Genomic DNA, 23453 nt, shown 5'->3' on the forward strand with positions numbered 1-23453 from the left:
CGTAGCCAAATGGAACGGAACCCTTATAGATTCGTCATGTCTGTCTCTCCGTCCGTATGTCACAGCCATTTTTCTCCGAAACTATTAGAGCTATACTATTGAAACTTTGTATGTAGATGTAGTCTGTGAACCGCATTAAGATTTTGATACAAAAATGGAGAAATTATTAAAAATTTTAGGGGTACCCATCCATAGGTACAACTGACACAAAAAATTATTTTTTCATCGAACCTATGCGTGTGGGGTATTTATGGATAGGTCTTTAAAAATCATATTGAGGTTTCTTACATTATTTTTTTCTAATCTGGTGCCTTACTCCCGAAACTGATATCGATTTCGATTTGCGATTTCAACGATTTTTTTACATTTTTTAGATATATTTTAGATGGCTAAAGTGTCAAAAAACCGTTGCAATCGCAAATCGAAATTGATATCAGTTTCGGGAGTAAGGCACCTGAATAGTTTGCGAGAGAAACCCCAAAAGTGGTAAAATGTGTTCCCCCCCCCCCCCCCTCTGACTTCTAAAGTGATGATAATTCTAAAAAAAATATATTATGTACCATCGAGGAAGTTGATTCCTATGCCTATTTGGTCTTGACGTAACGCAACCAAACTACTTAGGTCCCCGATTTGCATAGGAATCAACTTCTCTGATAGTACATTACTACAAAAACTACCAACGAAAATTGGTTTGAACGAGATCTAGCAAATAGTTTTTTTATACATCATAAATGGTAAACCTTAATAATTTAACTTTCATTAAATCAACTGAAATATAAAAATAAATCAAAAACCTTTTAATTTCATAGAAATAAAAAAATAAAAAAGCCTTATTGCTGCTGCGGAACCCTTCATGGGCAAGGCCAACTCGCACTTGGCCGGTTTTTGTGGACTAATTTGTCTGTGAAATATCTAATTTACGCGGGCGAAGACAAAGCACAGACAAATTAGTCCACAAAAAATTGCCTATGATCCTTTACGTGGTCTACTTCTTATCTGTGACAAATAACAGAAAAATTGCTGCTCCAGTAGTTCGTGAGATAAGCCCTTTCAAATAATTTCCCCCGTTTTTCCATAATTTCCTCTATTTCTTAACTCCTATTAGTCTTAGCGTAATAAAATATAGCTCATAGCCTTCCTAGATAAATGGTCTATCCAACACTGAAAGGATTTTTCAAATCGGACAAGTAGTTCCTGAAATTAACGCGTTCAAATAAGCTCTGTCAAATAATTTCTCTCCGTTTTTTCCACATTTTCCTCTATTTCTTCTTTATAATTTTTATTATTGACAATGTCGTCTATTGGTTTCAGTTCGTTTGGGGGCCCTCTGTATTCGCGGGGCCCTGGGCTGCAGCCCAAAAAGCCATATAGTAGATCTGCCCCTGGGTCGCTTTGAAGAATCATGATATGATTCATTTTTCTAAAATCACAAAATACAACTCTGCTTGCAATTCATTTCTGTATTTTTGTACTGATTTGACATTTGTCAGTTTGACAGTTTTGACAATTCATTTGCTGAATTGATTGAGAGGAATTGCTAAATGTGGCCATTTTAGCCCTGCTGAACTACTTAGAACCAGCAGACTTTAAAAATTACCTACGAATGGATTCCAGGGTCCCTAGACAAAATCCAAGCGTTTTCCGTGCAAGCGTTTTCCGCTTTAACGCTTGACATCCTTTTATCATAATATCGGGTCACGACTCACGGGTGTGGTGTTATATAGTTTTTTCTTAGATTGATTTGAAAGGGATGATTCTACGATGTTGCCACTTTTTAATCTTTTCACTTTCTTGACAGACTATATCATTATAGCTAAATACACTAAACTAAGGAAAATAAATATACAAAAAAATGGTTGCTTATTTAGTCCCCTGTACAAATAGCTAAATATTTTGTATAAAAATAAATAACATTTCCATTCATAAGAAAAATAAGGAACGCTCTCAAATTTCTTCATACATTTTCGCCCTATCAAGAATAGCTTGCTACATAATCAAGAACGCGGCGAGCGTCGTAACCACCACTTTTTTTTTTATTAAATAAGGGGGCAAACGAGCAAACGGGTCACCTGATGGAAAGCAACTTCCATCACCCATGGACACTCGCAGCATCAGAAGAGCTGCAAGTGCGTTGCCGACCTTTTAAGAGGGAATAGGGTAATTGGGGAGGGTAGGGAAGGGAAGGGAAGGGAATAGTTGAGGGTAGGGCCTTCCCTACCCTCAACTATTCCCTTCCCTTCCTTTCCCTACCCTCCCCAATTACCCTAACCCCTACCCTATTCCCTTGAATAGGGTAGGGGTTAGGGGATTGGGCCTCCGGTAAACTCACTCACTCGGCGAAACACAGCGCAAGCGCTGTTTCACGCCGGTTTTCTGTGAGAACGTGGTATTTATCCGGTCGAGCCGGCCCATTCGTGCCGAAGCATGGCTCTCCCACGTATACCACTGTACAAGGCGCGCTGATATTGAATGTTATTTTAATGTCCTTTACGTCGATATTCTTCAGACCTGCTAATTTTTGTAATAATTTTTGTGATAGCGTCCTTAACCAATAACCATTAAATATGTGCTAAAACGTGCTATTTTGTGTTCCCTCCAAAACTCCTTTACTAAAACTTTCGTTTAGTAAAGGGTCTACCACTTTACTAAAGCAACTGACTTGACTCATTGACTTTACTGACTACTTTTTTAGACATTTACTAGACTTTCGACTTGACGATAATATTGCGAGTGAGATTTGGTGCACGATGTTGCCAGCGTGAAGCTTGGCAACGTCGCATATACCTGATCCAGAAAATATAGTTATATTTACCGATATTTTTTCGTTACGTTACTAGATATCTTTAAAAATACCGTGAATCGTGATCTGGCTACCATTATGAAAATAACGGTACGTAACGATATTTTTCTGGTATTTGATAACGTTATGAAGCCCTGACTGGCCAATGGCCATGGTTAAAATTAGTTAAAAATCCGAGCGCCATAATAAGAAAAAAAAGAAAGGCGAAGCAGAAGAATTCTGCGCAATGACTTGTATGATTTGTGGATTACAATGAATTTCTACTTTGATGAACAATAAAGATTTTACTCCGAATTAATTGAAGATCAAGCTTTTCTTGTAAATGTAAGCAGTTTTAAGCGCATTTACCATAATGACGCTCACAAAAATGGAGGTGGACTCTGCCAAAGGCGAAGGCTTTCGTCCGTACTACATCACCAAAATCGAGGAATTGCAATTGATCGTTGCCGAGAAGTCTCAAAATCTTAGACGTCTTCAGGCTCAGCGAAATGAACTCAACGCTAAAGTACGTATGCTGCGTGAGGAGCTGCAGCTTCTACAGGAGCAGGGCTCATACGTCGGCGAAGTCGTCAAGCCGATGGACAAAAAAAAGGTACTCGTTAAAGTGCACCCTGAGGGCAAGTTCGTGGTCGACTTGGACAAGAATGTGGACATCAACGACGTCACCGCCAACTGTCGTGTAGCGCTGAGAAACGAGAGCTACACTTTACACAAGATCTTACCTAACAAAGTGGATCCTCTAGTTTCCCTTATGATGGTCGAGAAAGTCCCGGACTCCACTTACGAGATGGTCGGCGGCTTGGACAAGCAGATAAAGGAAATCAAAGAGGTTATTGAATTACCTGTGAAGCATCCTGAACTGTTCGACGCTCTCGGTATCGCTCAGCCAAAAGGCGTCCTCCTGTATGGACCGCCGGGAACTGGCAAGACGCTGCTGGCGCGCGCTGTAGCTCATCACACTGAGTGTACATTCATTAGAGTATCCGGGTCCGAGCTGGTGCAAAAGTTCATCGGTGAGGGAAGTCGCATGGTAAGAGAATTGTTTGTAATGGCACGTGAACACGCTCCATCAATCATATTCATGGACGAAATTGATTCCATTGGGTCATCTAGAATTGAATCCGGCAGTGGTGGAGACTCTGAAGTACAAAGAACCATGTTAGAACTTCTCAACCAGCTAGATGGTTTTGAAGCGACCAAGAACATCAAGGTTATCATGGCCACTAACCGGATTGACATCCTCGACCCAGCCCTACTGAGACCCGGTCGTATTGACCGTAAGATTGAGTTCCCCCCACCGAATGAAGAGGCTCGTCTGGACATTCTGAAAATTCACTCCCGTAAGATGAATTTGACCCGTGGAATAAACCTCCGCAAGATTGCTGAATTGATGCCCGGAGCCTCGGGAGCTGAAGTTAAGGGTGTATGTACCGAGGCAGGCATGTATGCTCTGAGAGAGCGTAGAGTGCATGTTACACAAGAGGACTTTGAGATGGCCGTAGCTAAAGTCATGCAGAAAGATTCTGAAAAGAATATGTCCATTAAGAAGCTCTGGAAGTAACTTTCTAATACTTTTTTTCTACTATTATTAAAAATGCTGCATCTAGTAAGTAAATAAACAATTTAATTTTATATCAGTCTTTCAGTTTGATTGCATTTCTTTTCAAGATGAGCTACTTTTTAGAGTTCTGTACCAAAAGGTTAAAAACGGGACCCTATTACTGAGACTTCAATGTCTGTCCGTGTGTCTGTCTGTCTCCAGTCTGTAACTCAGTAACGGTAATGTGAGAGTTGAAATTTTCACAGATTATGTATTTCTGTTGCCGCTAAAACAACAAATACTAAAAATAAATTATATATCTAACATGCTGACGGACAGCACTTTTGTACTGTTGTTCCTAGTTTGGCAGAATTTTTTTTCATACATTGCCTATAGACGTAGTGTCACAACACTTAGGAAATTTAATATTTATATATGTAGCACGACAGTTATACGTCCATAAGCGTCATCCGTCAATCAGCTATCGTCAGCAAAAGGGTTTTTGCTTGATCCGGGAGACGAAGCCGCATCACATAAGTCCTAAAAGTCTTTTGCTGCTGTTCATAAGAATTCCGACCCGCCATATACAAAATATGATTTTATTTTTATGGAAAACATTTAGCAACCCGTGATGCACTGCCGCTGCGCAGTACTGGGCTAAATGCAGCTAAATGTATGAAAAGACGACGTCTAGTTCGTCCCTCCACGCCGCACACTACGCCTGTAGTGTGCGGCGTGGAGGGACGAAAAATTTTTAATGTGTGCGTGACCTTTAAGAGCTCACCTGACTCTAAAAATCAAACATCGTCCTTCTCTCTTCACACTCACGCCCGTCTTTCATATGCCAGGTGAAAAAGGACGGCGCGGAATTATCGCCGAGTTAGTTTTACTTGAATAAAAGACGAACTATAATGATTATGAAAAAAGTGTTTTGAGCAAACTTAGGTTTTATCAATACCTTTTTAGATATTAAAAAATATTAAAGAAAAGACAGCAAATTTCGAAGATCCAAGCAAAAATGTGTCTAAAACAAGGTTTTTTGTAAAAAAGAAACTATCGAGCATTTTTTGAGTAATCGTGTTTTCGTCTTGAGCATTTAATCTTTATGAACTAAAGTTACTTGTGTCAAAAAATCAGTTTTCTATACCTTACAGATTTTGAGATCTAGGTTAATGTATGTAGTCAAGTTAGGGTCATATGGGCTCTTAAGTGTGTGTAATTCATTACATGGTGACAGTACAAAAGTCAGATACCTCTATGGTGATCTCATGGTGACAGTACAAAACGGCGCACCGCGCAACTCATGCTTACAGTATGAGAAATCGATCGTCTTGAAGCGTACGAGCTGTGGCTCGACCTAAACTCGTACGTCGAGAGGCGTACTGTCGTATCAAAAACATTTTTTAAATATTTACGTCTATGGGCGGCGTCTATTATCCGTCAATGTGTTAAGGGGGGCTCCCATACAAAAAATGTGATTTTTCAAACATTGTTAGCTCGGTATCAATGATGACAACAGGTAGGCATTTGAAATTTTCACAAAGGGCTTAATTATATGTGTTAAATAATAATATTTAAATAAAATAAAAATTTAAGGAGGGCTCCTATACAAAAAACACAATTTTTTATTTTTGCTCTATAACGGTACGGAACCCTTCGTGCGCGAGTTCGACTCGCACTTGACTGATTATTTAGTGTTGCAAAGCCAGCAACGAACCAAATAATACTACAAGAATATTTTGATAAAACATTTATTAGTACATTAGTAAAACAAAGAAATAATTATGCCTATACATAATTTTCTTGTACCTAATACATTATAGGGTTAGGAATATAAAAACAGAATTGATTTATTTTTAGAATAAACACTTTCTATAAAAATATGATAAAATATACATCACAAAGTATAAAATATAACTCATTTTATCAAAATTTATAAAATATCATAACAAATATACAATAACATCTTGCATAAATTACTCTTTACTCGAGTAACTTAGTAATTTTAATAATTTAAATTTATTTAGCAAACAGTCTCTTGTTCTCTCGGATGTCCAGATCCGACTCTGTGTCAGACAGATCTTGTTGCAGGTCTATCACCAGTCCAGCAGTACCCTATAGTAAAATTATTATTAATTAGTAAAGTTTTTTTAATTCCTCAATTGACATGTTATTAAGACAAAGTGCGCTGAAAAGTTACGCGTGAGACAACATGAGTGCGAGGGGTCAGTTCACATTGTACCGGGTTACGTATAACGTGACGCGTCGCGTCGATACAATGAGATACATTTTAAATGAATTATTCAAAATTAAACTTTATTTTATACACAAGAAGATACACATTGTTTTATTTTAAAATGAGCGCATTTTAAAATTTATTGCAACTTCACGACGCGCGACGTGACAATGTGAATTGACCCTAAGTGAGACTGCTTGTAATCGAAGTGACATTCGAGGTATGAGAATCGGACCCCTAAAGGCCAACCCACATTTACCACAACCACACCACGTCGCAACGACAAAATGCCGTCAAGCAGTGGTTACATGTATATGGTGTCGCTGCAGTTTTTTGTAGTTGCGTTGTGGTACCGACAAAATGTCGACGTGGTTGCGTTGTCGCCAGTAGTTGCGACTTGCGATGTGGTTACGTACGAAAGTCAATGAAACGGAGGGGGAAGAGCGCGGGCGGTGTGCGCGCACTGTCATTGCATCCACGCGACGTTGAGCCACTAGTTCGCTTGTGGTTGCGATATGGTCGGTAACACAAGAGGTCGACAACGACTGCAAAATGTGGTACGTGCGAATAGTCAAGTTCATGTACATTATTACGAAATATACGCCCGACCACGTGGTGTCGTTGTGGTTGTCCTGTGGTTGTGGTAAATGTGGGTTGGGCCTGATGGATTGGCAGTCAATGTAGTCCACTTTCGATCAGTGTCAATCTTTCATCACATAGCAAACTTACAACAGGTCTCGGTTTCCCATGGAACGAGTCGCGCCATACGTTTCTCACAAACTGCAGTGGGTTGATAAATTCATGGCCAGTCGCACTGAAAGAACAAATAATACGATTTTGAAATGAAACTAATATTTTTCGAATGATAAGATTTTTTTTATTAATGGAATATTTACAGTCCTTACTGTTGATTTACATTGAAATGGGGAGGCTATTATAAATTATTTGATCTAAGCAATGGATACTAGACTCTGGACTACATTAACAGATATTTAAATTGATACAGTACTGGCAATGCTGGCGCCATCTATTGTTTAATTGCTATGTAAATTATAAATCACTAGATGACGCCCGCAACCATGGGCGTAGCCAGGATACTACATAGGGGGGCCATAGATCTTTAGGGGGGGATTAAAAAAACCCTAGACTTCGAACTCTCACCTCTCACCCCGCAACTGTCTCCGCTCCACGTTTATGTATGAAACTCGTGAGCATTAGCGACCAATCGCTTTTGCGCCGAAATACGTTTAACGCACAGGAACCGTAATTGTTTCCAGGATAAAAAGTATCCTATGTTTTTCCAAGACTCAATATCTCCATACCAAATTTCAGTAAAATTGTTCAACGGTTTGGGCTTGAACAGGTAACAGACAGACGCACTTTCGCACTTTTAATATTAGTATGGATGACTCTGAAATCACATAACATCATAACTCATAACACACAACTCACCTAGTTGTTGCTGGCATTTCTATCGGGGCTGTTACTCGAGTCATTCCAGCGGCGTTGTCATACCGAACCCTGAAGATTATCCAAGTATATAATTAGAAAAATAATTACATTACATTATTTGAAACATATTAACGAACAAGAAATTAAAAACTCTTTTTTATATTAAATAACTGGCAGCACCTATTTCTATGACCGTATTGGATCCAATATCTCAGCAAATGTCAAAAATCTATGATCAAGGAAGAAATGAATCATATGTCTATATTACATTATCCAATATCATTGACTCAATGATCTCGGATCCAATATATATGATAATCTAATATCCCCCTTATCACCTCAGGATAAAACGTTACAAGTTCAAATAAAGCGTTAATTTTTATTAGTAATGGAAGCCCCCATTACATTAAAACTTTTTAATTTTTTTTTGTTGTGTGTCGCAGTGAACCTACTGACTTTCAGTGTACTGGAACACAAATAGCTATAAGATACGATGGGGCTGGCATGCCATGTATGGCCCTTTATTTAAATAAAGAGGGTAGTCGTAGAACAGACCGCCCAGTGCAAATGAAGACGTCGCGCTCCTGCAGTGTCCTCGTGACCATGGCCGTTGCAACACGGCCGAAACATCGAGAAAAAGTTTGTATTCTCATCATCTTCAGCATCAGAAGAGCTGCAAGTGCGTTGCCGACCTTTTAAGAGGGAATAGGGTAATAGGGGAGGGTAGGGAAGGGAAGGGAATAGTTGAGGGTAGGGAAGGGAATAGGGTAGGGGTTAGGGGATTGGGCCTCCGGTAAACTCACTCACTCGGCGAAACACAGCGCAAGCGCTGTTTCACGCCGGTTTTCTGTGAGAACGTGGTATTTCTCCGGTCGAGCCGGCCCATTCGTGCCGAAGCATGGCTCTCCCACGTATAGTAGTATAGTAGCATTACTACTTGAATATCGCGTTAAGTCCCGATTAATTCTTCAAGCCCCATAAGAGCACCGGTGATCGCGACAACAATAGAATACAATAGCATTTCCTGGAAACTGTGATCGAAGTATTAAAAAGTTTTATTTATAACTAGCGGCCCGCCCCGGCTTCGCACGGGTGGACATTGATTTTCAAATAATTTTTTTTCAATCTTTATTAATTCTTAGTCAATCTTTATGTTAAGCAGAACATAAAATGGTTTACACTATTTAGCCTGTAACTACTATATTATAATTATTATACACATTTTTATTGTATTTTTTTATATTTTAAGTGTTATGTTTGATTATTTTATCCTTACCTACAGAAGATCCTATTATTTATACTATTTTGCAATTTCTAAATGTATTTTTTTTGTTTAAAGTATTTTATGTTTTTTTTTGTAGTTTTATGCTTACCTACATGCGTAAAAGATTCCATTAAAATTGGGTTAAAGCTTCCCTGTAAACAATATTTGATGTTGTTTTATTTTGTGGCAGCAAAATAAATTGATTTCCTTCCTCACCCTCCCCTGTAATTCCCTTCCCTACCCTCCCCTGTTACCCCTTAAAAGGCCGGCAACGCACCTGCAGCTCTTCTGATGCTGCCAGTGTCCATGGGCGACGGAAGTTGCTTTCCATCAGGTGACCCGTTTGCTCGTTTGCCCCCTTATTTCATTAAAAAAAAAATGGTCTCCAACTAACCTTGCCGAAATGAAATGCTTTTTTAGCTTGATTATATATATGGGTTTAGTTAAGCTTCCTAAAATAAGCGACTATTGGTCCAAAGATGAAATTATGGGTCAAAACTTTCCACGTACAGTATTGGCAAGGAATAGATTTGAACTGCTTTTGCAAATGATACATTTCTCACAAGATGATGATGCCAATAAAGCAGATCGACTTCACCGCGTTGAGTCTTTGTTAGATAAGCTTAATCACAACTTTAAGAGTAATTATATTCCTGGACAAGACATTTGTATAGATGAGAGAATATGGTCCCATTTCGAGGACGTTTAATATTCCGCCAGTATAATAAACAAAAGAGGCATAAGTACGGAATAAAGCTCTTTAAACTGTGCTGTTTTCCAGGATATACATACCGAGTTAATATACAGGGTGTAACAAAAATAAGTGATAATACTTTAGGGTGTGTACGTGTTCCTTGTAGAGAGTTCACTGTGAAAGTAGCAGCGCTGAAAGACCAAAAATTTTTTTCACTTTTGTATGGGGAAACTCGTGACGCTCCGGCCCTTGCCCATACAAAAGTGAAAAAAAAAATTCGTTTTTCAGCGCTGCTACTTTCACAGTGAACTCTCTACAAGGAACACGTAAAGTATTATCACTTATTTTTGTTACACACTGTATACGCTGGCAAACAACATGAGCAAATAAATATTACACCTCAAAGTGTTGTAATCAACCTTTGCCAAGATCTTCTGAATAAAGGGCATTGCTTATACACAGATAATTGGTATACAAGTGTAAGTTTAACTAGAGAGCTCATGAAAAACGAAACACATTTGATCGGAATGTTACGCAAAAATCGCAAACACTTCCCTAAAGTTATTATTTCCGCCAAGCTCAAAAAAGGCCAGTTTATTGCCAAAGAGAGTGATGACGGTATAACCGTTTTAAGATGGAAAGATAAGAGAGATGTTTTAGTCCTATCCACGAAACATTCAACGCGTTTTCTGCCCATCAATAAACATAATAAAACAACTATGAAACCGGCTATAGTCCTCGATTATAACAAAGCAAAAGGAGCAGTGGATCTTTCGGATCAGACGGCGGCGTACCAAACACCACTAAGAAAATCTTTGAAATGGTACCGAAAACTTGCGTTTGATTTAATTTTGAATGTTGCCATGGTGAATGCTTTGGTCTTATATAAATTTGTCACTAACAAAAAATTATCTATTGTGGAGATGAGAAAAGAAATTATGAAGAACTACCTAACTAATTCATCTACATTTGAAGCTTCTTTAGAGCGGCCAAAAAGAAAAAAACATGTCTTTCAGAAGAAAGAAGGTCCTTCTCTAAAGGAGCGTCGTATGTGTGTAGAGCATTTTATACGTGGGAGAGCCATGCTTCGGCACGAATGGGCCGGCTCGACCGGATAAGTACCTGTTGAGGTAAACCTCTTTAGTGTAAGATGGTGTTGGCCGTTCAGATTTTAGAAGATGTTTATTTCCTATGTTTTTGATATTTGACACCTTGTCAGTTTTATAAGTGTTCTGTTGTTTGTCTAAAAAAACCAATATATGATTTACTTTATATACATTGCTTTTTATTAATTTCACAAAGTACTTCATTCCACCGGAGCCGAATTAGGATAGCATACGACTCCCTGTAAAAGGTTATGTGCCCAGAACGTAAGAAGTACTAAAAATATTCATTATGGAATTAAGTAAAATGCAAATCTCAAAGTTGGATGGTACTAACTGGGTGCAGTGGCGATACAGGATGACTGCACTACTGAGAGGTATGGATGGGCTTATCGATATTGTGAATCGTAAAGTTAGTAAGCCAGAGAAGCCAGCAATCAACAGTGGCGATGCTACTGCTGCAGCGGCAATGGCCGAATACAAGAAGAATTTAGGAGAGTACTTGAAACTAGAAAGTACGGCTCTTTTATTGATTACGAACAATATTTCCGATGAAGCATTAGATAAGGTGATCAGGTTTTCAAGTCCAAGTGATGTCTGGGATGAACTACATCGGCTATATGACGGCGTGAATGATGACCGTCTGTATCACGCCTGTACGAGCCTATTTCAGTTAAAGATGGACATCTCAGACGACATTGCGACTCATATATCCAAAGCGAAGAATTTGTGGCATAATCTAAATCAAGAGCTAGTTAAGGCTGATGATGGGAAGGAGCTGCCAGAAATACTACTTATATGCAAGATTTTGGATACATTGCCGGAAGGATATTTTTCCTTCAAGTCGAGTTGGTTAATGATGTCAAAGAAGGACAGAACTATAGACAATCTGACCAGTCAGCTTTGTGCCCATGAAAGGGCCTTGACGACAACCTCCAAGGAAGATACTGGATGCGTGTCAAGATCCACTGGTGAAACTTTGATTGTTGACCGTACGCGAAGGTCTATAAAGAAAAAACCCAAAGCGTTTAAGTGTCATGGTTGTGGTGAAGTTGGGCACTTCAAGAAGGACTGCCTTAAAAAGGAACGGCGCGGAAAAGCAGGAATGACCAACATGATGGCTGTGCTGGTCAACGTCATTGATTGTAACACGGATCGGGATGAGTGGTACGTTGACAATGGCGCCACACATCACGTTACAATGAGAAGTGACTGGTTCCAGGATTTCGAGCGTTTCCAAGAACCACACATGGTAACCACTGCTGATGGGAAAGTGGTAGATGCGCTAGGAAAGGGTTCGATTCTTATGCAGACAAAGAAAAGAACATTCTTAATGAATGACGTGTGGCTAGTTCCGAAAGTCACGAAGAATCTTTTTTCGGTGCTCTCAGCACATGATATAAACACGGAAAGTTTGTTTACGTCACAAGGCACTACTTGCTCATTTAGCATTAAAGGAGAATTGTGCGTGACTGGAAGTAGACAAAAACATGGCGGTTTGTACAAACTGAACTGTAAACCGATTCAACCCAAGAAAATGGTGATGTTGAATGCAATTGACACGTTACAGCTTTACCACGAACGTATGGGTCATCAGGACAAACGCCATGTGAAGCGAGTAATAGAACGAGAACTTGATGTAAAGGCAAAGAACAGTGGGAGTCTATGCGAAGGATGCATTTTTGGAAAGACACATAGGAAGAAGTTTGGTGTCCGAGAAAAAGCTGTCAGTCCAGGAGAACGCATTCACTCTGATGTATGTGGTCCATTCCCACCAAGTTGTTCGAAGTCTCGGTATTTCGTTTTATTCAAAGACGAATTCTCCAAGTACCGTTACGTGTACATCATGAAAAATAAATCGGAAGTACCTGAGTTACTAAGTCTGATGTTAGCAGATGCGAAGGCAGCAGGTCACCGAATTAAGGAATTTCTGAGTGATAACGGAGGCGAATTCGATAATGAAAAAGTACGTAAAGAATTGGACAAGTACGGAATACACCAACGGTTGGTTATGCCTTACACGCCTGAACAGAATGGCATTAGTGAAAGGGAAAACCGCACAATCATGGAAATGGTTAGAGCAATGATGTATGCACATGAAGAACTTCCTCAAGTTTTATGGGCTGAGTTGGTGAAGACTGCGGTTTACATTTTGAACAGAACAGGCCCAACTTCTGTGGAAGATAAATACCCATTCGAGCTGTGGTTTGGTAAGAAACCACAAATTAAACATTTGAGGATCGTCGGTTCTACGTGCTACGTGCATATTCCCAAACAAAAAAGGAAGAAAATGCAGAAGAAGGCACAAAAGTGCATCTTTATTGGCTATGACAACGACGATGGGTACAGACTTTGGAACAAGGAATCAAACTCTCTGGTACGATCTCGAGATGTCACATTCGATGAAAGACCCATAGAATCAAAAATTGACTCCGATGGTTCACAAGTGGAGAAAGATTTGACTGACCTGGAAGTTCCTTTATATGTTAGAAGGAAATCTACCTCTAATACTGATGTGAATGAGGACGTACTGGTTGAGTGGCACAGAGACATAGCCCAGGAAGAAAGCCAAGACGCTGTTGAAGCCCCTGTTGCCAGTGATGAGGTAGAATTAGAAAATGTACTTCCAGAGATGCCAGATGAAGATGAATCTATTGAATTAGGGGGGGAGAATGAGGAAAGAGATGAAGAACGAGTCAATGATGAAAATGAAGGGGAGATCATTGAGGAGTTAGCAAGACATGAGATGCGCTTAAGAGACCGCTCTCTCCTCAGACGCCCTGGTAAATTCAATGATTTCGTATCATATGTCGGTACAGATTCCTATGTAGAGCCTAACACGTACAAGGAAGCAATAGCCTGCCCTGATAAGGAGTTGTGGATTAAAGCTATGGAAAGCGAGATTGAATCCCTGAAAGAGAATAAGACATGGATTCTAGACAGGTTACCCAAGAACCGGAAAGCTATTCCATGCAAATGGGTTTATAAGGTAAAGCAAAACCCTGATGGTACAGTCAACAAGTACAAAGCTCGACTAGTAGTAAAAGGCTTTCGACAAAGAAAGGGAGAAGACTACGACCAGACTTTTAGCCCTGTAGCCAAGATGGCAACAGTCCGAGCGGTGTTGAGTATTGCAGCTAGTGAAGGCATGAAACTAAGTCAGTTCGATGTTTCAACAGCTTTTCTATACGGATCTCTATCAGACGAAGAAATATATATGAAGCAGCCAGAAGGGTATGATGACGGGACGGGTCGAGTCTGCCTGCTAAAGAAAAGTTTATACGGTCTGAAGCAAGCTCCTCGTTGTTGGAACAGGACTATTCTGGATTTCTTCAAGGAAATTGGCTTTGAAGTCAGTGAGGCAGATCCATGCCTCTTCAAAAGAGATATTGGATACGAAAAGCTGATAGTGGCTCTCTATGTCGATGACGGGCTGGTCGCTGGTACAAGTGAAGGTGTAATTGAGAAGTTCCTTGAAAAACTAAAAGAGAGGTTCAAAATTACAACGAAGGCAATCTCGTATTTCCTGGGAATAGAGATAGAAACCAGAGAAGGTGGTGATATAAGAATCCACCAGACAGCTTATGTTAAGAAAATTTTGAAACGGTTTGGAATGCAAGAATGCAGGCCGGTATCCACTCCGATTGTTAAAGATGAAGTAGTTCAGAAACCAGAGAAGGATGACGACTTTTTTATCAGGAACTACAGGCAAGTGGTTGATGCATTCGCATATCTGATGGTTGGCACTAGACCCGATATCGCATACGCTGTGAGTGTGGTCTCCAGAAAACTAGAAAATCCTACTCCAACAGACTGCGTCAGGTTGAAGCGCATTCTACGCTATCTGCAGTATGCACCCGATTTGGGAATACTTTATAAAAGGAATTTTAAAAGGGGTAACATAGAATGTTATAGTGACGCCGACCACGGCGGAGATATTGCGACAGGAAGATCTACTTCTGGAGTTCTATGCCTATATGCTGGTGGAGCAGTATCGTGGCTCAGCCAGAGGCAACAAAGCGTTGCAATATCTACCACAGAAGCCGAGATAGTCGCTGCCAGTGAAGCAGCAAGAGAAAGCATTTGGCTAACTCGTCTTATTGGTAGTTTGGTAAAGACGGAAGGCCTACCTGTACTGTATGTAGACAACGAGGCAGCTGTACGTCTTGCTGAGAACCCTGAGTTTCACAGAAGGACAAAGCACATACGCATTCGGCACTTTTTTGTACGAGAGCTAGTGGCGAATGGAACTATAACTGTGAAGAGGATCAGCACTGAGCTGCAGCTGGCAGATATTTTTACAAAGCCTCTTGCTAGGACTCGGTTTAAACATCTGGCGAACTGTCTTGGCCAGCACATCTAGAGAAGGTGTTGAGGTAAACCTCTTTAGTGTAAGATGGTGTTGGCCGTTCAGATTTTAGAAGATGTTTATTTCCTATGTTTTTGATATTTGACACCTTGTCAGTTTTATAAGTGTTCTGTTGTTTGTCTAAAAAAACCAATATATGATTTACTTTATATACATTGCTTTTTATTAATTTCACAAAGTACTTCATTACACCGGAGCCGAATTAGGATAGCATACGACTCCCTGTAAAAGTACCACGTTCTCACAGAAAACCGGCGTGAAACAGCGCTTGCGCTGTGTTTCGCCGAGTGAGTGAGTTTACCGGAGGCCCAATCCCCTACCCTATTCCCTTTCCTACCCTCCCCTATTCCCTTCCCTTCCCTACCCTCCCCTATTACCCTATTCCCTCTTAAAAAGCCGGCAACGCACATGCAGCTCTGCTGATGCTGCGAGTGTCCATGGGCGACGGAAGTTGCTTTCCATCAGGTGACCCGTTTGCTCGTTTGCCCCCTTATTTCATAAAAAAAAAAGCATAGACTTAATATATACTGTAGAGTGTTACAAATATAATGTTTCTACATTTGGACATGTAGTAGCCAGAAATAAAACAAAAAAAGTTCCCACTTATTGTGACACTTGCGTCACAATAGACATAAGGACCAGTAGTTCGACTGCTAAGAGACGGACAGGTTTCAATATCTGTCAAATTCGTCGGGTTTAACTAGGATTATGAACGGAATGTGCCTCGCGCTGGCTGATATAATTTATTTTTAAATATTTAAAATAAAGATTTCAAAATTGGATTCTGACCAAAGAGGAACACGTCCAGCGAATATGTCATAGTTTTAAATTCGTAGGTAACAAGTTAACAACCCTAGCGAAGATTTTCGTCATAATACGTCAAATTTAAAAATTTCAACATCAGTTTTAAGTCGGCATACTCTATCATTCTGTCTACTCTGCCTTTACATTTTCCGAAAACCAACATGATATTCCGTATCTACGGAGCCACGCGGGTCAATACATATGACTATATTGTTGATAGCCCTGTCCTACGGCCTGTATGAGTTGATTGAATACACTTCAAAAACGCGGTCAGCATTGACCGACGTGGCCCGAACGGAAAGTCAAGTTGTCGGACAGCATTGACCGACATGGCCTGAACGGAATGATGTCCTTTTTTTCTTGGCGGTTATCGTGTTAGAGAAATTCTCCATCTAGAGTACAAAAGTAATTCTTACGAGTACGCTAAAAACAAAAAACTTACTCTGGGCTCTACCATGCACAATAAATCTACACAAACAGAATCTATTAACGATAACAGTAGTACTGAAATAAATAACATACAGCAATCAAACTCTACATTAAAAAAACGTTTTTTTCGTGACCAATAATATTAGTATACTGCATCAAAATATCAATGGCTTAATAAGTAAATCCGACTTGCTAACTGTTCCACTTAACGGAATAAACCAAAATATTGATGCTCTATGTATTACTGAACATAACATGACACATGAAGACACCAAATTATTAAACCTGCCGAACTACAAAATGGGAGCATACTTTACCCGAAACACACGTCGTGGTGGCTCGTGTATATTAGTCTAATCACAGTTAGAAATAACGGAATTACAAGTTTTAAAGACAATAAGTCTAGAAAGGATCTTTGAGTGTTGCGGTCTAGAGATAGTAAAGCTTAATATATTTATAATATGCATTTATAGATCACCCGGTGCGAGTGAAACATTTTATAATCTCTTTCTAGAAAATTTAGATAATCTGCTAAAGAAAATTTGCTTTGGTCGGAAGAAATTAATAATATGCGGCGACCTCAATATTGACACTTTAAAGAAAAACAAACAATCACTTGAATTTAAAAACCTGTTACCTGCTTGAAACTTACAACCTCAAACTAGCGCTAAATGAAGCAACTCGTCTCTCGAGCAAAACTTGCATCGATCATTTTATTTATAATTTCAGTGATTTTGAATGCAATGATACTGAATTAGCACTCTCGGATCACACAGCACAAATTTTCTCTTGTCCTATTGAAAAACAAACCCACTATAAATACTGGTATGTTCAAAAGCGTGACTATGGTACAGATAACATTCGTAAGTTCATAAATTGCTTAAATGCACTATCTTTCTGCGAAGTATATGAGTGTAATGACGCGAATAATGCATTTAACGTATAGCACGGGCAGCTGCCCCCCCCCCCTGCCCCCCCCCTTCCCCCTCGGTACGCCCATGCAAACAAACGAATGAAATGGATATCAAAAGGGATAAGAAAATGCTGTAGACGTAAGAGATACTTACTATGGCAGTATCGCAAAAATAAAGGCGTAACAAACTTACACAGAAAGCCCAAAATAACTATGCAATTAATAGATCTCATAATAAGTCCAAAGCAATGTGGGCCGTCATTAACAGAAATAGAAAAACTTGCAAAAATGAAATACACAAGTTACACGTAAATGGTAAGTATATATCAGACCCATCCAACATAGCTACAACTCTAAATACATTTTTTTCCACCGGCACTACAGACACAAGCTCCAGGTACAGTCAAAATAACTCTAATTACAAGCCATTATCCAATCATTATAACTCTATATTCATGCCGCCCGCAACTCCAAGTGACATTTATCGTACAATTAACTGTCTCAAAAATATTAGTAGCGTAGGTTATGATGGAATAACAACTAATATTAGTAAAAAAGTGTCTACTACTATATCACCGATACTATGCCACGTCTATAACTTAAGCGTAGAAAAGGGAGTATATCCAGATAAGTTAAACCTAACAATAATAACACCCCTATTTAAAAAGGGTGATCCAGAAATTCCAAATAATTATAGACCAATAGCACTAATACCAATTTTCTCAAAAAATTTTGAAAAGTTAATCAATGAAAACTTATACAATTATCTTGAAAAAACACAACATAATATGTTGTGTTTTTTCAAGATAAAGCAAAGAACAAATGGGTTTTAGAAAAAAACAAATCAATAAATTGTGCAATACACGACTTCTTACAAAATATACTAACAAATTTAAATGAAAAAAATAATATGTGTGCACTCTACATGGACCTTTCTAAAGCATTTGATTTTGTTAATCACAAAATTTTAATAGATATATGGAATTAGAGGTAACGTACTTAATTTAATTAAATCATGCCTAACTAATAGAAAACAAGTTACTCAAATAAAAGAACTATGTCCGAAGAGTCTTATGGAAATTTGTTACCTATCACCGACTCAAAAGTCGATGACGGCGTGCCACAAGGTGGTGTTCTAGCGCCACTTATGTTCTTACTATACATAAACGACTTACCGAAAGTAATAGACGAAAAAATTGTACACTTTGCTGACGATGGCACAATATTATATATCGGAAAAAATAAAAATCATCTGAAAACTGATATATTGAGCTCTAAATTAATAAAAATAATAAAAATAAAAATTAATTTAGATAAAACCAATATTATGTATTTTAAAAATTTTAAGCAGCCTAGTGTAAATATAGAGGTGGAATATATGAATACTAAAATTAAGCAAGTATATGTCTCTAAGTTCTTAGGAATATATGTGGATAGTGAGCTGAATTGGAAAGAGCACTGTTACTATATTCGTGGAAAAATCAATAGGTTGTCGTATGCCTTATATATGCTCCAGAAAATTGTAGGATTAAACACAATTATAACTGCATATCAAGCTCAAGTGGAGGTTGCGATATGGAATAGTATTTTGGGGCAACTCTTCTGAAAAATATACAGTATTTAAAGCCCAAAAGAAATGTATAAGAGCTATAAGCAGAATAAAATTAACGGACAGCCGTAAGCCACATTTTCAAAAACTTAAACTTTTGGCATTTCCATGCCTGTATATCTTAGAAAGCGTAACATTTGTAAAATCCAATTTACACGAGTATGAGACTTTTAAAAGCATTAGGAATCGCCATAAGGTGTGTTATCCAAGTAGCAAAACTGCCTTACTTAATAAGAGATACCTAGGCATGGCAGTTCGTCTGTACAATAAACTACCAAAATGTATACTAGAGATAAATTCGCCACAATTATTTAAAAATACGATTAAGACAACTTTGCTCAAAAAAGCTTATTATGACATTGATGAATATTTAAACGCTTTTATTATTGAATGATGTATTATTAGATATAAGTAATATTATTATTAATTTTTATGTATGTTGACATTCTCTATTATATAATGTGAATTTTAATTAAATAATTTAATTTTATATCAACAATCAATTGTAAATAGTAAGTAAAATAATTTTTGCATGCCCCAAGTGGCCTATGTGCTGAAACTAAAAATTCTTTTCATAGATCGATACCTACTAATTTGAAAGTCTGACCTTGGGACTGGTTAATAGTCAATGCGAAAGATATTTTTACCGGAAATTGAAGCCGTTTAAATGGAATTGGCAGATCAGTAGGTATCATCGGTATCCTCGGTATAATATGAGCTAGTTGACCAGCTGCTGGGCCGGTGATAATGGTAGCTACAATTAAATTGTCCTTTAATTCTTTAATAAGCAGCTTTGTCCCATTTCACATACTTGGTGGGCATAAATTTTGTGTTTATTGTGTCTGCGATTCCCATGATCAAGGTAATAATAATTAATATTTACGTGGACTCTCCGGGCGAGCACACCCGCGCGGTGCGCCTTGACGACGCCCAATTCGCAACGTGCAGCAGAAATCGTAATACTTTAATTTCGCCATAACATTAAAACTAAACGTCCAATTTTAATCATTCAAAGACCAAATATTATCTACATTAACTGTACTTAGTAATGAAATAATTTATTTTGGTAAGAATTAATGCCATGAGTAAAATAAAGGCATTTAAATGTAGTCCAAAAACATTTCAAGATTTTTTAATAAAAAAATGGTTATTGTGCCTCACTCAACATAGATAGGTATAGTGTGTCGCGGACTTTTTTGTAGATATTTAAAAGATCTACAATTATTTGTTGCCCGGGGCCAGCGATTTGTTTTGTAGATGGAACATAATTTATTAAATTTTGTTTTTTTTTGTTTTCTTGTAAAAGATTCCCCTAGCAAGGAATATGAAAACTGTCACCCATATCATCTTAAAACGCACAAACTATAGAAGTATAAGCAAACTTACTACAAGATAAAAATAGAAAGATCATGGACGAATTATACAATGGAAAGATGTAGCACAGAATCGGAAGAAATGGCGTGTGATTGTGTCAGAGGCCAATACTCAATTTAGGTAGCTCCGCCGCAGTAAGTAACTTACTGCAAGTAGTTCCCCGGCGCGTTGGCCTTGCGCCTGTTGCGGGCATGGTGCAGCCAGGCCAGCAGGTACAGCACGAACAGCGCCGCCACGCCACCCGCCAGCGCGCCCGACACCGCGTGGCCGCGCGCGGCCGCCGCCGGCGACCCGTTGAATAGCGCCAGCTGATATTATATTCAGTTTTAATAGGTAGTTTGCTAGGGCTTAATTTATTATTTTCAAGGTGCGTGGCTTTGAATGAAATTCATAGTTGACGTACTCAAAGTTTGAGCTAACATCCTGTAACATTGCGAGCGCTTACAGACAAACGGTATCGTCGACAAGTGCCGTTCGTCTACAGAAAGCCTTAAACATCAAAACGAATGAACCCATATACTGCCAAATAATTTTTTGGCCGTTATCGGGTAAAAAATCGATAGGTATTTTCTACAGCAGAGCGTAAATAAACTTTCTAAAACCAAGTACTAGACAAAATAACTCACTAACCTCGGTCTGTGGGAAGGCGGGGCACACGCCGTTCCGCGGCAGGCTGCCGTCCTGACAGACACAGACGTGCGAGGTGCCGTCCTGCACGCAGATGTTGGCGCAGTGGGCGGCGCGGCACGCGGGCGGCGCGCCGGGCTGCGTCGCCTCGTGACGGACTGTGAACGCGGCGGCCGGCGCGCGCGCCACCTAGTGAGATACGGGTGATTTAATTATTCTAAATTATACGTGGGCGGTCCCAGAGGGGATTACAAGACACGTGACTTACCCTCTACACCTCTAAACTTATAATGAAACTCAAAACTACAAAAATTGAAACTAAGACCGCGCCTGCTATTATTCCATTACAATTTACAAGATGTTACCGGCAATTTCGTTTTGCTGAAATTCGTTTATCGGAGAAAACTGTACAGTTTTCCGGAATTTAAAACTATCCTGTCTTTTTCTGCCAGTTAAAGTGTCTCTGCACTAAATTTCATCAAAATCATAAAGAGATTACCATACAAATTACTTATACATGACTGCATACATTTCCTTGTTATTTAAAATAAAAGTTAATACGCACCGTGCCGCACGCGTGCGCGCCGAATAGCTCGCAGTGTGCGAGCGCGCCGCCGCTGACGAAGTACGCGTGCGCCTCGAACAGCGCCAACCCCTGCAGGCGCCGCAGGTGACCGTCCACAGATACCACCGTCGACCTGAGTATACATAATATAGTTCTATCAATTCAGTAGCCATTCGCTGAGAAACTGTTATGTTATTGTATGTCTGGTCTCTGGTTATACATATATTAAACATATCATCTAAGAGGTAAATTAATACCTCCATCGCGGGAATCGCAGACAATAGATTTTCAATTGTTATGCGACAGCCGGGTGCCGCTTGGGGATTGATGGGTTAAAAAGCACATCTCAGATGTTTAGAAGCATAGTTGAGTGTTGACACACTCAAACCGGACGCCGGTTAACCACGCTCCTTTCTGGTGCGCCTCTGCAACTCGAAATATGTCTTACTACTTTAATATCTTTACTAATTTAACATCATCAAAAACAATAGTGATTAAAATACGTTAAATATGTGTAGTTTATACGCCCACTTCGCGCAGGTAGCAGCACATGTCAGGTAATTAATATAGAACACGTTTTTAATTTGTATTTAACAATATGCAGAACTATAGGTGGCGGGACATGTCAAGTAAATAATAATAATATTAATCAATTTTAATTTTCGGATTGGCAACACCGGTTTACAGCACCTTCGTAAGTGCAAAATTATTACAATTATTAATCTGCGGTACTCACAGCGTATTCCCCTGGTAATCAACCTGCAGAATAGCGGAGGTCTTGGGGCTGGCGATGTACAGCGTCCTGGCGTGGACGTCGGCCGCGAGCCCGCTGCAGGACGGCACGGACGCCAGGTCGCGCGCGCCCCGCCCCGCCAGGTCCGATGACCGGACCGCCGCGTCCTCGGCACGAGTGAGGCAGTAAAACATCACGCGATTTATAGGATCCACTTCTAGGGCTGACACCTGGATATAAATTACTCATTAAAATGTTTCTAAACCATGATTTTACATATTATTATTATAAATGCGAAAGTGTGTCTATTTGTCTATTACCTCGTCACGCTTAAATCGCAGAACAGATTTTGATGATATTTGTATGGAGAAACTTCGAGTCCCCGAAAAATATACGGTTTCCGTGTGATAAACGAATTTTGGCGCAACGGAGTTGCGGGCGTATTGTTATAACGTTAACGTTAATTGTTATAACGCGAAAGTGTTTTTGTTTGTCTGTATATTGCCTTTTCATACTTGAATCGAGATATTACTTTAGTATGCAAATAAAATACGTTACCTGGGTGTCAGGATTAAGTCGCTTGATGGTGGCGCAGCGCTTGCGTGATACGTGACAGACGCGCACGCGGCCGCCCGCGCCATCCGCGCCCGCAGATGCGTCCGCAAAGTACACGTTGTCCGTCACCCAGTCCACCGCCACCTAACACACAGACGATAAGTTGTAATATACTTTATACATAAGGTGTGTAAGGCTCAAATAAATACTTACTATATTGTAGAAAAAATGTGATGTCTTTGATTTTTCGAAAATATTCCTATCGCACTCTTACCACGTAATTATGAAACCAGATAGCGACTCAGAATATTATTACTAATAAGATGATAATTAATACTTATGAAAAGCACAAGTGCCTCAAGATATTTCTTCGTGCTCCATGACCG

General features: G+C 39.3%; 2 protein-coding genes across 3 annotated transcripts in view; one reads left to right on the plus strand and one right to left on the minus strand.

Moving 5' to 3' along the window:
• The first annotated feature begins 3029 nt into the window (after positions 1–3029).
• On the plus strand, positions 3030–4432 carry LOC121730158 (26S proteasome regulatory subunit 8). Its single transcript, XM_042119075.1, has one exon. The coding sequence runs from the start codon at positions 3153–3155 to the stop codon at positions 4359–4361; it is 1209 nt and encodes a 402-aa protein (XP_041975009.1). The 5' UTR covers positions 3030–3152; the 3' UTR covers positions 4362–4432.
• A 1692-nt stretch (positions 4433–6124) lies between these two features.
• The window catches only part of LOC121729941 (putative vitellogenin receptor), a 43699-nt gene continuing 26370 nt past the window's right edge, over positions 6125–23453 (minus strand). Inside the window, exons 29-36 of one of the 2 annotated variants that reach the window (XM_042118689.1) lie at positions 23081–23211; positions 22516–22752; positions 21780–21912; positions 21218–21403; positions 20735–20895; positions 8029–8097; positions 7306–7390; positions 6125–6455 (exon numbers count right to left, since the gene is read on the minus strand). In XM_042118689.1, coding sequence (XP_041974623.1) covers positions 6360–6455; positions 7306–7390; positions 8029–8097; positions 20735–20895; positions 21218–21403; positions 21780–21912; positions 22516–22752; positions 23081–23211 — 1098 coding nt within the window. In that variant the 3' untranslated portion in view covers positions 6125–6359. Of the gene's footprint in view, positions 6456–7305; positions 7391–8028; positions 8098–20734; positions 20896–21217; positions 21404–21779; positions 21913–22515; positions 22753–23070; positions 23212–23453 lie in introns of both variants that reach the window. The other variant, XM_042118680.1, reaches the window with a different exon arrangement.

Source organism: Aricia agestis, chromosome 1, assembly GCF_905147365.1.
Source record: "Aricia agestis chromosome 1, ilAriAges1.1, whole genome shotgun sequence".
Taxonomy (NCBI): domain Eukaryota; kingdom Metazoa; phylum Arthropoda; class Insecta; order Lepidoptera; family Lycaenidae; genus Aricia; species Aricia agestis.